At 34.0% G+C, this 18035-nt stretch overlaps 1 protein-coding gene across 5 annotated transcripts in view; it reads right to left on the reverse strand.

Moving 5' to 3' along the window:
- The window catches only part of LOC107268037 (alpha-catulin), a 59251-nt gene that overhangs the window by 22017 nt on the left and 19199 nt on the right, over positions 1-18035 (reverse strand). For all 5 annotated transcript variants that reach the window (XM_025085232.1, XM_015740384.2, XM_015740382.2 and 2 more), the window contains one exon: positions 2469-2658. In XM_025085232.1, the coding sequence (XP_024941000.1) occupies positions 2469-2658 (190 nt within the window). The remainder of the gene's footprint in view (positions 1-2468; positions 2659-18035) is intronic.

An 18035-nucleotide genomic window follows, 5' to 3' on the forward strand; every position in this document is an offset into this window, starting at 1 on the left:
AGTATATATATATATATATATATATATATATATATATATATATATATATATATATAATATATATAATATCCAATGTATATATGCGTTTATATATAGTACATGTATATTGTGCGCGGACAGTTTCATTTCAGGAAGATTTATTATCTTGCGAATTTTCCACGATGCATTCTACATCAAGAATTGGAGTCAGCTCGATTGAGTGGCTACCCAAGGGACCATCGACTGTTACAGATACGTTTTTACTATATTTTCGGATTACGGTGTTTTATTTTATAAGTTTCGCACAATTCCCATTGGTATGCTAAGTGTATCGATGTGCTAAATTAAAAAATTATTATTTGCCTTGCTCGACTGCATTTCTTGGATTCCCATGAGGTAAATAACTTTTTTTATTCTGTTTGTTTCCATCATTCGCTATTATATAGAGAATAACAGTGGGATTCAGTTTTTAAATTTTTGACAGATAATTAATATTTTTTATAGAAAATCAACTCAACCAAGAGTTCGATCGTAAAGCATTAATGGCAAATTATAATTGTTACTTCTTGTATAATAATTAAGACCGTTTTGGTCCTCGATATTCGTTATCTGGAAGCGTGTCTTTATCCGGCAAGCGATAAAAATACGAGAAGAATAAAGTTTGGCCCAAATAAATCATTTTCCTTCACAAATATTATTTGCCTTATTGATTCAATGCAATTCTGCTCCCTTAAGATTGTGTAAACATGCATTTTCGTATAGAGTATTTGATCTGCACACATATCTATACTTATGAAAAAAACATTGTTTTTCTTGTTATTGCCTTACTACGTCATCTACATATACACGATTCATTGTAAAAAATGTCTTCAAGTCCAGAGGTTGTCTAGGTGACGGCGATGGGTCCGCTTTTTCAAAATAATATTTATTGTACCATGGATAATTGGGTTCTCGTATTAGTTATTATAATAAATCATAATTAAATCAGCCCTTCTCTATCAATTTAACCCAGTAGAATCTTTTATTCAGTCTCATCGTCAAGTAGCTGATCTTCGAATGGCTGAATATCCGCATTGTAATCTCCACGTCGCAGTGTAAGTAAGTGTTTTGAACTATAATTCTCTGTTTTCTTGGTGTTCCTTGACACAGTTTTGTAGTCAGTGTTTCCTGAGATATTTTGCCAAGGATTTTAGTATATATCAAATTTGCTCTTTTACCGGACAAGCTGACAATTTGGATGCTCAATTTGACAATTTTAATCAACGTAGTGGTAGTATCATCGCTGAGTAGACAGCTGATAAAAAGTGTTATTACGAATGGATGTTAGTAGCGTTAAATCGAATAATGTGGTACTCGGGTTCGGGGTGGTGGTAGTATTCAAAAGATTTAATTGAAAATGATTTTTTTTTGTGAATTGCAAAAAGCAATTTCAAAAAGCGACACCCTAAAATGACTCGTATATTATCAGCGAATTAGATGTCGGTGTATTATACGTTGTAATTGGATTTACGATAAAGCTTCGGGATAATCAAAATCTATTGTATCTTATAACTTTACAAGTTATAACACACCAATAGCTTTTTAAGACTGCCCTTCTATCTACCTCTAGCAATGTTTTTGTGTTGTTATCGATTCTATTTTGTGTGTTTGTGAAATTCAAATCCTTAGCATTGTAATACTTTAAGAATTCTTTCAAAATTATTGTATACCAACGTATGCAGGTTATGCGAGCAGACACGTGTACTGCACTATACTATAATCACTATCTTATATGCAATCGCGAAAAACTATACTCACGCGTGAAAGACCATCAGCTTTCATCAATCATCTTGTCTTGCAGATTATTATAGAAAAGTTTTGCTTTTTGAAATATCGTGATAATTGGTATTATTGCGGTTAAGTTTTATGACCTAGTAATTTTAGCAGGTATACAGTTCATACACGTAGTCGATAGTAGATACACATCGATCGACCAAGTAAAAATAAGTTCCATAGTTATTTTTGTATGTACTTCCTGAACCGTATTGCACTAATATACAGTATACAATAAAAAAACTATTCCACTGTGTTTTCCTATAAATACTAGAGACCTGGTAAAATATAACAGAAAATCAGATAAAAAAATTGTTGGTATATTCCATCTTTTCACAAAATTGTTTGTTAAAAATAATGAAGTTTTTGAATCACGCCAAGTCGCTGAATAGATCATAGCCATTGTTCTTAACTCATTCCATCGTCGGCTTCATACAATTTTATCATTTTACTCATACGCCATTTTCTGGATGCAATGAATTTTATTCGTAAAATTAACTCTAATAATTTTGATATGAATCTCATCTAGCTCTACTCCATCGATCGTCGAAAATCGAATATGACCTTACCTTACCTTCCTCAACTTTTCTGTGGTTTGGAATCTTATATTTGCTAAATGATATCGTCGAGTCCATTGAAAATCGTAAAGAATATTATTTTTTTAAAATGTATGGTACCTGCTACTCTGGCTTCTTTGCAGGCCTCGTACATATCTTGTTTGATCTCCGGATTGTCGTCGGCGATTGTTTCTCCTACAGTGACGAATCGCTCGACTGCCAAGTTGACAGCTTGGCCAACTCTTGCAACAGCACGTAAACTCCGATCGGAACATAATGGCCGTTCTCTATGAGAGACTAACGTTGATATCTGCAACGAAGAAGAGGAAAACACACAATAAATATTGCACAGTCAAAAGCTCCTGGATCGAATAATTACGAACGTGCGTATTGATTTGATCGATTAATAAATAAATTTTGTTGAATTGCAAAACGATTAGTTTTTTTTTTATTCGAACCCCATTTTCTACAACTACAGTGTTCTGTAGACTTATCAGATATTAGCAGATGAATGTGTGACATGAGAAAATTATGAACACGCTTTATCGGCGCGTTTGTTGGATTTCTATGAATTTTATGAAATTTCTACATACGTTGTGACGTGGCATTTTGATGCACGTCGAAAAATGGTCAAACTTAGCGATTTTTCGATTACACGGTGCGAGCCTGTGCGTTGGGATCTGGTTCCGTGGCGTTGGATTGTATTATTTTATAAATTTTTATTTATTTCTCTCTAGGGAACTTTATTCCATTTTGGAATCTTTAAGCAGATTCGAAAGATTCCACTCAAAATTTTATTGCTTCGGGGCCTGAGAGTACCAATTACGAGGCTGGCGGAGTGCAGCGGTGAGGCGAAGAAAACGTAAGAATCGGAGCACACACCCTGAAACCCAGCTACACCAGGTAATCGGCCAGTGTCTTCACGATTCAGAGGGTATCAGGAGGTTGAAATGACTGCCTGGAGCCACACATCGAGTGTGTAGAATTGGATGAGATTCCCGCCTCTAGAAAATTGCACTGCAGCCATCGCAACAACAAAAGATGCCAAGATTTAACCAGGAATCTCATTAGATTAGGATGGATGTATTATGGCGCATTTTTCCGTAAGATTTTCGATTTTTTAAATTCACAGCAGTAGGTGCTCACGGTGTGGCTGAGTCTAGAGACAATCGTACTTTTCGTTGTCAGTTGTCAAGTTTATAATTCTCTATAGTTTACCGTATTGTATCGTGATTGCTTTAGAAACCTGGTATCCAAAAAAATGGAATTGTATTAATTTGAACAATTGTATCGTGATTGCTTTAGAAACCTGGTATCCAAAAAATTCAGTACCTCTGGATATTCTGGATGGCAACTAAGTTGCCATACGCATTTCTGATCAATTTTGAACCCGAAGATTGCTTAAACGGTGGGGCAGTATAGAAGTGGTCCTATCTTTTATTGTTTATTTGTTGTTCTTATTTTTACGTTAGCACCTATACAGTCCACTCCCTCACACAAGTTAATTTACAAATTTATGTAGTATCGTTCAGCTTGTACACTTTGCGTAGAATTTGCAGAAAGTTTGTTTCACTTATTTTAGATTTTCTTGCCATATTGTATAGAGCCTATTTTATTTTTCTAGAATTATAGATTCTTGTAAATGGCTCAGTTTCTTTTTTAATTGATTCGCGGAACCGTCGACTTAATTATTTAGATTATGGAACATCTCGGTCCCATTCTACGTGAAATTTGTATAATTTACTCAGGAACCGTTGTTCCAGTATTATTTTGAATTTCATTTAATAAATCGGGGCAGTTTGTGGTTCCGTATTTTACAGTGCAAATTTCTTACGTGTTAGCTCAGTGTAGTTGTTAGTAAACCTCCCTAGTTTTTGGAACTTTTCAGTACCGTTGTTTCCTGATTTACGACTCCACCGAGAAAGAACTAGGCTAGGGTAGTTTTCGAAGACAGTTTAGTGGTATAATTCCGATTATACATGGTACTCGTTTTCGTATTTAATGTTGTTTTCAGCCGTAGAACTTGGGTGCCCATTTATTTGTTACTCGCTGGTTTAAAAAATTTTAAGACATCGATCATCCATTTCGACTGGTTCCTGGATGATAATAAAGAAAGCAAGTTATATAAGCTTTTTAAATTCTGCCACAGCAATTATATGATATTTTATATTTTATGGTAGTATTATTATTAAAACATTCATTTATATACACAAATGTTGAACTTTCAATAAAGTTTTAAGCAAATAGTGAACTTTATCAACTTTATACTTTCACCTGATATTTTTTAAAGAATCTGAAATTTCTTGATTCTTATTTGTATCCACCAATCATACAGTGAGCTGACTTCTAAATATTCTTCACGAATAAGAGTACTTGTTTCACATATAATGCATTTAGGTCTTCACAATGGTTATATATAACCTAGACATACTCGCGACCGTTCTACATGTAAGTAAGTGACTCTAGTACTATAGTAACACGTACTGCAATATAGGCTACAGTATTCAATTAATTACCTGAAATCCAGTTTGGCATCCTTATTACAAAGATCCTAGCACGTCTATAATTTAAGCACCTTGTCAAAGATTCATTCTTCTTCAATCTGGGCTAAAATTACGATCTTATAATAATAGTGACCGAAGGACAACTTCTATACGTACGGCTGTGCTTTGTCGCATCTATATTAATGTTCAGGACAATATATTATATCTGTCTAGACTGTGTCTCCCCACAAAATTGCATAATGCATTTAGTATTGTATTGACAAAAGTCCGTTTCTGTATGCGAGATACGGCAAAAGAGCCAAGGAAATGAAAAGAGTAAGCAGAGCCAAAGTCTATTGTTTTTCGAAGAGGTGAATGTGCGCAACCGTATGAATGTGTTCAGCAGTTCAACCTATTCGGAATCCCTATACGAGAATGCATATCATGCTGCGAGTGTCATACGTGCGAATTCTCAAATGAGCGCGAATATGCTGAATTCTTTTGAATATCTTATTCGCAACGTTTTCGCTGCGATTTCTTTTGCGAATTCCAGCCAGACATTGACAATAGAGTAAGAATTCTTGCACACGTAAAAAAAATATTTTATAATGGAAAATATTTTTTTTTTCTTTTATATTACAGAATACAGAAGAATGGGTATGTTTTTTCACGCGCGAACGGAAATTTGCGAGAAAAGTGGTTTCGTCAGCGGACTTTCTTTAGTCCTCGAATATTTATAGTTAGAGAGGCGAGTATCTATTTCTCAAGAATGTTTTTTCAGTAGATTTAATTTTTCGTTCATGTATTAATCCCAGTCGGTTCATGTGGGGCACCAGAAGTTCTATTAATTTTGTACTTGAATTAAATAATGTATAAATTATTATACATGTAAAAAAGTACCTATTTGTATTATTTTAGTCGAGGATCGTAAGTTATAAATAAAAATTATCTTATTAATATAGCATTTGTTTATTCATTAATAAAATACTATAATTCACTGTGATATAACTTTTCTCTAGTTTAATTTGATATTAGGATTATAATATTTATTATTATTGTAATATTAATTACTATAGCACAATCAAATGATCAACTAATATTTGAACTGAGTCCGCGCTCAAGTATATGTATTTGTAAAGAAATTCGGTTAACTGGATTGGAAAATAATTATTGCTCCATTTTATCAATATAATATAGGTGCAATTACACGACTTCCATAGTTGCAGTCAGTAAGGTGAATACACACTATAACGTAATCTAGCAACAATGAAGAGTATAAAACAGCTACAAACAATCGACCGAACAGTAATGAACCCAGACTGCGCATAAGATATCTTAAAGATGTCAACCGGATGTCTTCGAAGTTCGAAGACATGTCGCGAAGGCGCTTTATAGACATCGTTTAGACGGTGAAATGGAGAGTAATGCAACATTTTTCGTCGCCATTTAGCTATCTCACACGAACGTTTTCAAGACGACCAACTCAGGCATTTTTAAGACGCTTGCTAACTGATCGATATATGTATATCTTTAACATGTCTCTTAGCTGACTTGTATAGTCGTATTGACGTCTTCGAGCCGACTGTCATACACTGTTATGTGAAATTGTAATTTTGAAATATCATAAAGACCAAAGTCAGTGTGTACTGATTTAATAATTAGAAGAATTAGAATTAATAGAAGAATTAATAATTAATGAAAACACTGACGAAGATGAAAAACAATGACAAGTTATAACCACGTAAAAAGTGTTTTGCGTTCGCATATGATAAATAGATACGCCCATAGGGATCCTTTCGCATAAGAATACTTAATATTATTCAAGAAATAAAAAAAATTCAGTAACGGCGTTTTACAAAACCTTCAAAAGACGACTTCTCAGTCTCGACTGCTATCTTGGTTCGATGTGTAACAATTGATAGAGATAAAAAATGAAGTAAACGTAAGATATAAATTTCAAGTCAAAAATAAAGAAAAAGAAACACTTGATCGACAGAAGCTTTGCTTCCTCTACTATAAGTAAAGTAATAGAATATATTAGTTAAACATCTCGCTGAGGATGAATTTCACCTAGTCCTAATTGTTTGCCCTCACCGGACACTGCATTATTAATTAGGTTCACGTATGCAGTATCAATACAGTTTATAGATAGTACTACGAGCAAATGTGATAATGAAAATAGGAAAATAAAATAAAACAACAAATAGAATAAAGAAGAAGGCACATATGATGCGAATGAACTTGTCGGTCGAGAACAAATGAACTCATCCAATCCAGATAAAATAAATTGGTTTTTTTTTTTTTTCAGGAGCACTGGGTAACTTCGGTTTTTCGGTATTCGCTTCTCAAATGCGGAATTGAGAGTGGTAATTCAACTCGGATCATTTTATAACCTCGTGAGAATTGGTCGAAATTGAGACACATGTACCCCAACTCCACATACTCATACGGTTCAATGATGCTTAGGTGTTGTACTGGGAAATACTTAAAAATATATAAATATTAAAAAAAAATACTCCGTCATCCGGGTGAAGGAACTCATAATCCAAAAAGGGAATAGATTTTGAGTTATTCTTGTTTTGAAATCCTGAGACGTGGAATTTACGTGGTGCACTTCTTATCTATTCGTTTAATAAGGTCAACCCTGAACACGTGCTCCATTGTAGAACCGGCAATGAAAATCGAACCACGTAGCTTTACCAATAGGTATCCTGGGAAATCCCAGAAGGCCCAACATGCGCGAGGTATGTGTATCGTTATGCACTGAGTGCCACATGAATCCAAGAAGTTTAAATGCAACCTAAATCTTGTATGGCTGAGTGCACCTTGTACTAATTATTTGTCCACCTGTGAACTCTAGTGCGCGATTTATCTTGCCGGTCTTATTGGCATTGTATATTTTTGCCATTTCTTTGATCGTGAACTACTTTTGACCTGTACAAAATAAAATGATAACTTAGTATATATTGATACGTTCGATTGGAACAATTATATTTTGTTTTGTCGCTGCTTTTGCTGCTTTCAAAAGTTTCACCAATACGCACCAGACGCCCTTTCTCACTTGCATAAAAATGATTTATATTACGATTTTATAACGAATAATCTAACCTCTTTAAAGCCCGTACCGTGTAAACTTAGTAACAGATGATGCGCATAGTCGCGTATTACATTTTATGCATAAAAATGCGCATTCACGGTAAGTGCTTTCCACCACCCAACATTTGTCCAATATCCAACATTCGTGGAAATCTAATTAGCTCATTGTCAAACGGATATCTTTTAGACGTAATTTGTACTGATTTATATGCTGTATTGAAGACGCCTGCCCGCGTTGTCTGGGAACGACTTTATGATAAGGGATGTGGTATTGATTACGGTCGGAACATTTTCAAATACTATGTTACCTCCCTAAATTCATTGGTCACCGAAGTTTCAGTAGTCAAATTCTTCAGAATGCAAATAAGATTATGAATTTACAAAGACCTCCAATTTTCTTATTCAACGTGAGATGAATTATTTGATAAAGATTTCGGGCGAAGTAAATCTTTACGAATATTATAGCCTTATATATTTACTCGATTACATGTAAAGCAAAGAAATATAAATTCTTATGTAATTTCACTTTCATCCACATTGATGAATGTAAATTTGCAAAAATCAGTATTTTTGTCTTTTCCATAATTCACTTAAGGAAGTGTTGTACTTCAGAAGTTTCAAAAAAATGATTTTTTTTTGCACTTAATCATAGTGTATAGCCCTACAAATATTTGTATAAAATATTACAACGAAATTCGTAGAATTGGCACTGCTATAACTATTCTAAGAATGCACTGTACAATAAAGAGGCAGCTGCGAGCTCCTTCTGAGAAGGGTACGTGCAGGGTTATTCACGACAAACGCACCAGCTGTAGTTGGTCGCGAATAGGTGATTTCATAAATCAGAACAGTGCCACATCATTGGAGATATACAAGTTAATGTCATAACATTATTAACATCACGATTTTCACATTCTATTATTTATTTAACAAAGTTACACTGTACCGCTTATCACAGAATTGTTCAATCGCGTCCAACTTCAGCTGGTATGTTTATCGTGAATAACGCCTTGCATTGTATGTACATATATGTATCTTGGCATGGGTCAAGTTATATAACTTGACCCATCTTCAATAAAGGATTCAATGCTATTCTGAAAATATATCTGTCACGGAAGTGACTACTGATTAGCAAATGAAAGTGTATGCTGATTCACGAGACCGTGAGTGGATTAACCGATCTGACATGAGAGACGATCGTCAGCAGCGTCGAAAGGAAACTGGATTCCTCTTGGAAAAGAATGATCAGCTACCCCTAAACATTTATGAACAAGCAGAAGGTGTCGTTCATGACCCACGAACAGCAAATTAACATCATGATCCGATTAAAATCTTGTAAGATCCATATCTTTAAACAGGTTTTTCTCGAAAGACTTTTGTCAAATTGGTGTTAATGGTATCTCAAAAACTAATCCTCCGATAACCTTCAATTTTGGTGTGTACCTTTAGTAAATGTGTCACTATTTCACTTACCGACCATAAATATACAAAGTTTCTTTAAAGATTTTGTATGATTGTTCAAAGACAAAATAGTACATTATGATACAAGTGCGGAAAGTTGATGATTCCTCACTCGTCAGGAATCATCAACCCGCACGTGTATCATATACTATTTTTTGCAACAATGTACGGAAAGTTCGCAGGATATGCACCAAAAAGAAGCAGGAAATGGCCGATTCTTGATGAGTTCAGAGTGTGCGGAAATCATCAAGAATGGACCATTTTGTGCTTGTTTTTTGGTGCACAAACTGTATACTTTCCGTACAGCGTTGCAAAAAGTCTAAAACTGACAACCATTTTTTAGAAGACTGCCATTATGTGAATTTCGTTTTTTTGCCGTTCTTCGAAATGAATGAGATATGCGCATTCATAACAATTAGTAAGTTTTTCGATTCTTTTGTTTCAGATAAGCAGGAAACCTGGATTTATGAAAACCCTCTAAAGTCGTATTTTTTTAAGTAATTTGTGTGACAGTTTGTAATTTTGATTTTTTGCACTTGAAAAAATGTATAGAGTACCGTCAAATGTCAATAAAAAAAAAGTAGGGAAAAAATCGATATTGAAATATTTAATAGTACCCGTATGAAAAATTCCCATAAAGGGCCTGAAAATCCTGTATTAGAGTTGAATACCCCCTTAAGCAAATGTCAAAATAATCATTGAAAAAAAAACGTCATAACTATTTGTATCGTAATGGTAAATGCAGCAGAGTATCATTATAGGGTAGCTTGAGACTGCTTCAAGAAACGATACGCGGTCGATATACTAGATACAGTCGTGAACTGAAAAGTCAAAGGTCGGGAAGTCGAGCGACTTCACGGTAGTTAAAGCATAGTTGTGTACACGAAATTGCGCCAAGTCTTGGTACTAAGTTGTGATTAAGGGTTCTCTAGACTATCCGTGTTCGTAACAAGATGTGCTCGAAGACTGGCACGCTATCTTATGTATTAAGGATTATCGTGACTTCAACATCAGTTCTTGATTATTGTGCAAAATTATGTTTATGTACAACAAAATATTAACATAATGTAATATATCGTATGTATACTACGTATATACATTTAACGCGCACGAGTACCGAATAACGATATATCGTTGGGTATGCGTTACGTTGCATATGGCGCGTTACTATTCGCATCGCGAGAGAACTCTGTCTCAAAATAAATTTATGAAACACTAGGTATTCTCCCTTTATTTCGTAATATGTTCGTTTTTGAATTTTATAAATGTCATTCTCACTTTTTTTTAACGATTTTTTCTCAAACCTTACTAAATTACATCGAACCGGTTCAGGTTCAAACCGGTTTTTTTTAACGATTTTTTCTCAAACCTTACTAAATTACATCGAACCGGTTCAGGTTCAAACCGGTTTTTTTTAACGATTTTTTCTCAAACCTTACTAAATTACATCGAACCGGTTCAGGTTCAAACCGGTTTTTTTTAACGATTTTTTCTCAAACCTTACTAAATTACATCGAACCGGTTCAGTATTTTTCGCTTAGGTACAATTCTTTTGCTTGGCACTAAAAGAGTTAAGGAAAAAATGGCCATTTCGAAATTATCCAGGAAAGAAATTAATTAATTATATTTTTCTCAATTTATATTTTCTTTATCTTGTATGAAACATATTATTTGTTGCTGCTAAGGTCAATTAAAAAATTTAATAATCGAGTATACATCGAATCAATATAATATGGCAAAAATACAAGTATTATGAAAATGACTAATTAGCATACAACTCACAAGTTTCATAGCTCTTATATACAAATTTGGAGTAATCAGTTTCGTAAAATTTAAACATGGTTAGTTTAAATTAATGGTGATATAAAATGTATACAGGGTGGTACGGAAATCATGGTACAACCGAGAAGGAGGTGATTCTTCATGGAGAAGTAAATCGAAATTGCAAAATAAATTTTTTCTTTACGAGACTTTATTTTACAAAAAAATCGACTCTAAAAGTCCATCGGGTACAGGTGCACTTGACTAATACTCGACTTAAAGGATTTTGCTAGAATCACTGTTTTCTTACATATATTTGTATACAATCTTACAATCGTTTACAATCGTTACAATGATGGTTTAAAATAAATCAATCGATATTTCAATCATGAAAACAATGTATTTTATTAATTTACAGTTTGTTGAAAATTTCGATTTAGTTTTTGCGTACAAAATTGTGCTCGTCGAATCAGAGAGACATGAACAGTATTTAACGTGGACTTAAAGTACCTTAAGTCCTGAAATATTAGCCAAGTGCACGTGTACCCGATGGATTTTTAAAGTCAATTTTCTTAAAAATGAAGCCACTGCGAGCCTATTCCGAAAAAATGTAAGGTCAATTTTTTCAAATTCCTATTAGAAGAAGAATCGTAAAGAAGTCATAGGTTTAATCTTACAGCGGTGGTGCGAGCTCTGGCAAACCCGAAAGATGTACATTTCTTATGGCAAGAAAAGCAGTAGCACCACCGGCGGGTTAAGCAATAAATATACATATAAAATTACCGAAGTAGATAAAATCAATGAAAATTTATAGAATATCTATGAAATAATATATAACCTCCTAAGGGCAACATCGAAATAAAGAACACATCATAGTAACAATAATAGAGCTTCGATTATTAATACAATAGTAACTAATACAAGTTCAAATAGCAAAGTTCCGATAGTACTTCAGCGAGTCGATGAGAGCTCATTCTAGGCATTTAAATTAACCGTAAGAAAGATTAAAACATTGTTGAAAAAGTATCAAAGGTACAAAAATAAAAATATTATAGTAACATGTACAAAGAAAACCAAGCACTGTATAAATATACCCCAAGCATAACAAAGAAAACAGTTGATTAATTAAATAAACGAAACATAAATACGTATATTTAAACATTTCATGTTATTAAACGCGAACGAATATAGTCAATGTTTATTAAATACAAAAGTGCGTGGTTCAAATACAGATTAAAGAATAATAAGATTCACATTCTACATGTCAAATAGAATCAACGCAACGAACATTCCACGACTATTCGAAGCTATTACGTGCAATATATTGCAAAAACGATATAATCGAATTCATCGACCACTTATCGTTTCACACTTACGTACTTTTTGTTTTTGATTGTCATCGATTAACTATGCGACAAAATGATACGAGTAACATAAAACCTCCTCTTCGCATTAATTAGGCAATTTAAGTGCCTGAAGGGCGATGACCCATGAACATTTCGTAACGTAAGTAACCTAAACTAAAACTCCAGATTCCCCTTGATCCTCAAGAAAATATCAGGCAATTACTTAGTGCCACAGTGGGACGCCTTTATAAAAAATGCATGAGACAGTCTATGCTCCAGTCTCTTTAGTAGTGAGAACCCTTACGGAAAGAAACTATTGAACTTGCAATAGTTACTATCAACATTCAATAGTAACTATTCGTTGTCAATAGTGCTGACTATTAGAAAATAATAGTAATTGTTGAGGAGGTTATCATTGGGAATAGTTACTATTAAAGTACAATAGTAATTAATAATGACGTGTGAGAGTAACTATTCGGACGTTATTATTCACAGTAGTTACTACTGAACGTCAATAGTAATTACTATTAGGGATCAACAATAACTATTCGGTACATTGTTATTGACGATAGTTAGGGTGTATAGTGTTTGGTTGTAGTTATTTTGTGAAATAATTTAATAGTCAACCGCAACAGCATCTCGAGGCGAAAATTTTTAAGTATTTTGCGCCTCTAGAACACTCATTTCTTTGATCTGTTATTCTACTGATTCCAATTTGAGTCTACGAGGTCCTATGGAGAGAACTTGGAGGTATTATATGTTGAGATTAACAAGAGCTCGTAACACTCGTGGAGACTCGTAGATTCTACTAAATTTCTAAACTGCATTTTGACTTTATTGTTTCAAGATCCTAAAAAGTAATCAGTTTTCACGTTCTAAAAAAGTTTATCAGGTACACGAAAAGACTTGGTTATGTTTAATTTCATCATGGATGGAAGAAACAAATATTGTCTTTTACATAGGACGACATAGTTGAGAGGAACCCGAGGGAATATTCAACGGTCATTAAAGTTCAGCAGCAAAGCATACATATATACAACATTTGGATGGGTGACAATTTGGAGTTTGCCAGAATAAGTGACGAATCCATGAGAAATCCATTTTTTACGAATAAGGCATGTTAAACAAGTTGTTAGTAATATTTCTGCAGAGAATAAGTTATAACAACGCTTACGGCGTTTTCGCAATAGTTTAGTTTATTCCAATCGTTCTTATCGCATAGTCGGTTAATATAGGGTCGACGAATATTCAATAGTCTTAAATAGTTATTTTCCTAATAATTTTTTCTCCCCTTAAGACTATTCTCCTTTAGTTTTTCTATTCATAGGATGAGTCACGTTGTAAACTTCAGCAACGATCAGGCAGCATTTATTAAACTTTGACAGATGACTGCGACAATACTGCTCAGATAGAGACTTCTGATGATTCCATTATTCGAATTGACTGGATACCTTTCTTCAGATAAAGTAAAGCAATATTTATACGGATCCGTGGATTAAAGTGTCAGATTAATAAACGAGATATTGAAGTGGTACACGTGGTAGTAATTGCAGCTGAGAGAAATTTTGTTTCAAATTAATTAATAAATCTCAACAGATTTGTCAATTGGATAGCATCAAGTGATTTTTTGTGCGTACAGTTATTGATAATTCGCGGAGGAGGTTTCCAAGAAAATTTATAATTTTGACACGCGAACCAACAATGCGTTTTACTTAAATGAATATTTTCGCCTTTATAATCTTAATAGATCATACACAAAATTACGCAGTCATTTTTTTTGCATTTGCTATATTAATGTAAAGTACTCCTAGTAGTTCGAAATTATTTATCAGTATAAAGAGCATTCATGCAATACGCACTGTTTGACAATATTGATTTTTTTGCGCACTGTTTCAAAATGTTTATTTTGTTCTGCATGAAATTCAACGTTTCATTAATGTAGAGAATGTTGGAGTATTATCATATAAATAGAGAGCAAGAACTATGGGTTAAGAAAATCCGTTTGTTCGTGATTGGATTTCCATTGACTCGGTAGATATGCCACGAAGTCGTGCAAACGTTAACGAGAATTCGTCCATTTCTGATGAAAACTGTGCCCGTCAAGAATTTTCATACAATGAAAATCAACACAAAAGAGATGCCGGTAGCTTAAGAAACGCTTATCACGAATCGAGAGTATTTTTAAAATAACTTTTACATTAGCTCTATGCTCACGACAATTGGCTTTATGAAATATCAGGCAACAGGAAAATTTGAGTCAAAAAAGGAAGGGAAAGTGCAGCGGATGGTTGAAGAAATGAATGATTGAAAAAAAGCTAGGAAATTATTTGTCTGCTTATGACACCTCGTGCGATAAGAATTCTGTTGATCTTTGTTATAATTTTCGAAGAAATTCAAGCTAAACAGCTGACGAATGATCTTTTCGTTTTATTTTTCATAAAAAAAGTATAATTATCATAGTAGAATTTGGAGACCACTCGTATAGTATATGTATATGTATATAGGGTCTAGTAAATGTCACAACGGGATGTCTAAAATTTATTGTCAAAATGAATCTATCTAAAAAGGACAAAGAAGGGACCTTCATTTACCAGATACGCTGCTCTTAGATAAAAACATAAAATTGCATAACTAGCACCTCGTTAGATTTAACTGTTCAGTTAAGTGACTGTTCGTTGCACTTCAAGGGTAAGCCGTATCCATTGATCTATGAGAACCAATAAAAGTAACACTTCACAATAAAGCTTTAAATATAATTATAATGGTATTATATATATATACACACATACATATTGAATATATAGTACAATAAAGTGAATTGTTGTTTAGATACGACAGATTTACTTTGTTCCACAGTCAAGAAATGTAATTTATCGATCACTCTAATCAGTTGCAATATCATTACGATACCAGAGTATGTCAGAAAAATTATTTGAACTATGATACGTCACTGGTATTTTGTTCCTACTTTTTGTTATATTTTATGAAAATGTAAAATGATGGTCCTTCACAGATATATATGGTAACGTATTTTCTTAACGATAACGAAAACCCGAGAACTAACCTACGTCATCCTCGGCTGTCCACCGAAGCGGGAACTTTTAGTCAATTGACAAGAGTCAAATTTGGGAACTAATCTTTCTGATTGGTCCGAGATACTTATAGCTGATAGCTCTCATCCTTTCCCCCGAGTCGTTCCTTTAAACTAAATCGAGAGCATTCCTTAACGAATCGGTTCGTAACTCTTGGAGATCCTCCATGACCGTTTCCCCAGAGCATTGGGTGACAGCTGGGCACTACATCCTTAATTCGGGTCAGGGGGTTCTTCCCCTGCCCTTAATCGTAACAAACTCCGCTACCCGTTCTACAGCCCTCTACCTATCTCCAGCGAGGCGCTGGTATCTCACCCGGTCCACTGCCGGTCCATGAGCACATCTCTATAGGGCGCTCTCCTCTGCCGGGCAACCCGACACGTCGAGACTATCTCCCCACGACAGATTTGAGCACCTCGACCTCAACTAAAGAATAACAAATCTTTTCGAGAGAATTGCCGTAACCGTACGAATCATTTCAAGAGCGTAGCTTCTAAGCTGCATTTTGACTCGAAGGGAACCAGGAAACGAGAATATTATCGGAATCGGTAGCTGAAGTCGCCTTGTGACTATGAGTCGAAAAATTGTGTTACAATATATATAACTAAATTGTATATAATATGCTATACTATTTATAAACAGGAAAGCAGCTGATGGGTCGAGTTCAGTGCAATATATTTCTTACACTCCCGTGGGAATGGATCCTTCCTCAAAATTCGTTCCTAGTACCTAGCGGCAATTTTCGATGAACTGCCTCTTTAAGTTCGTCTGCCAACCGGAAATCGAAGACATGACGAAATTCTTTTCCCCTCCTAACCCCTTTTCCAACATCTTTTTAGCACGGTCTTTTGACTGTGCAAATATTCTCGGATCACAAGAAGAGAGTGACTCCAAGCAGTTTTTATAAGACTGTCGAGAGTCCACTGGCGTTGTCGAAAGTAAATGTAGCAATTTTTCTTCCCAACAAAAAACCATATAAATAGGTTCCTGTGTCTTCAGATATTTCTTTATACAGGTAAGAGTACACATAGTACACACGACAGAAATTTACTTCTAGTAAATTAGAGAAATATTCATTATACGGAGTGGACATAAAGTGACTTCCCTATATCCAGCCGTTTAAAAGCTATATAATTTTTAATTAGGGAAGTTAACGTACAACCACCCTATATTTGACGTTCATAAATATTTTATGGTTAATGAACGTTTAGCTGAACAGTAAAATATGTTGGTGCAATGATCGTCTGCACACTTTACAATGGCACTAGTATTATTGATCGGTCAACTTGGTCTTATCAGATGGCCAGTGGACTTTGCGCACAGAGGATAATTTTATAAGTTCCTTCAGGGCAGACTTGGGACAAAAATAGTTCTTATTTATTAAGGTACTACACTACTGGAATTGTTTCGCACGTTGAAAATTATTAATTAAATAAATGATTTCACCGCGTGTTTCCGTAACGAACGTGCGTGTTTCTTGAAAGATTTATACCTAAAAAGAAAAATTTCTAAAGGTGCAAAAAATGAGATTTGTGACGTTCAATCTCCTGCCACGATTTTTTTTCACTTCACGTATGTATATCATTTTATGGTGTACTGGAGGAATTACGTCATTACAAGGTAATTCCTTGTTTTCGATATGTGTCACATTTCATTAGTTACTGCTGATGGAAGATAATCTTTTTGCCATGTCTATGTAATACTTTACAAACATTAATCTTCTTCTTGCAGATATACTGTTACAACATCACGGGACAAAAAAACTGTACTGCTTGCTATTTAAAAGGTAGATAATCGGGTTAGAAGATAAAGGTTTATAAATATACTGTAATGCAATTGGCTGTCGTGTATATACAATATGTTATTACACTTTGAAAACTTTAAATATGTGTCAACTCGTATCTTACTCGAATACTTTACTTTAGGATTTTTTTTTGTAGAAATTTACACACCGATTATACAGTAGTCAAGATATTGGTAGTTAAAAATTGACGATTTTTTGACCAATACCATTCTATAACATAACAAAAAGTTTATTAGGTCATATCGCGCAAAAATGTTGTTAAGATATGAATATTCTCGTTACAACTTTATTTAAAAGATTATGAAAATAGTTTATCTTCGATTAATGATATTTCATACATGCTTCAATTTTTAATGAATGAATGTCAGATGAATTATCGTAAAACTGATCTGGTTTGGTTTACAAGCTTTTTTCTTTCATTTTTTCTTGCCCAACACTGAGATGTGGCAATGATATTGATTTCTTACATTGGATATGTGCCAGCCCATGAGAAAAAAATATATATGAATTATATAAAAATTATATATGTTCTCGTCTATGCAATTCATATATAAAAATGGGCATATATAATCTATATATAAAATATAAATGTTTATCGAAAGAAATGATTATACGCTTATTAAATAATGTTATATGTATACATA

This window comes from Cephus cinctus, unplaced genomic scaffold, assembly GCF_000341935.2.
Source record: "Cephus cinctus unplaced genomic scaffold, Ccin1 Ccin1_scaffold0462, whole genome shotgun sequence".
Classification (NCBI taxonomy): Eukaryota; Metazoa; Arthropoda; class Insecta; order Hymenoptera; family Cephidae; genus Cephus; species Cephus cinctus.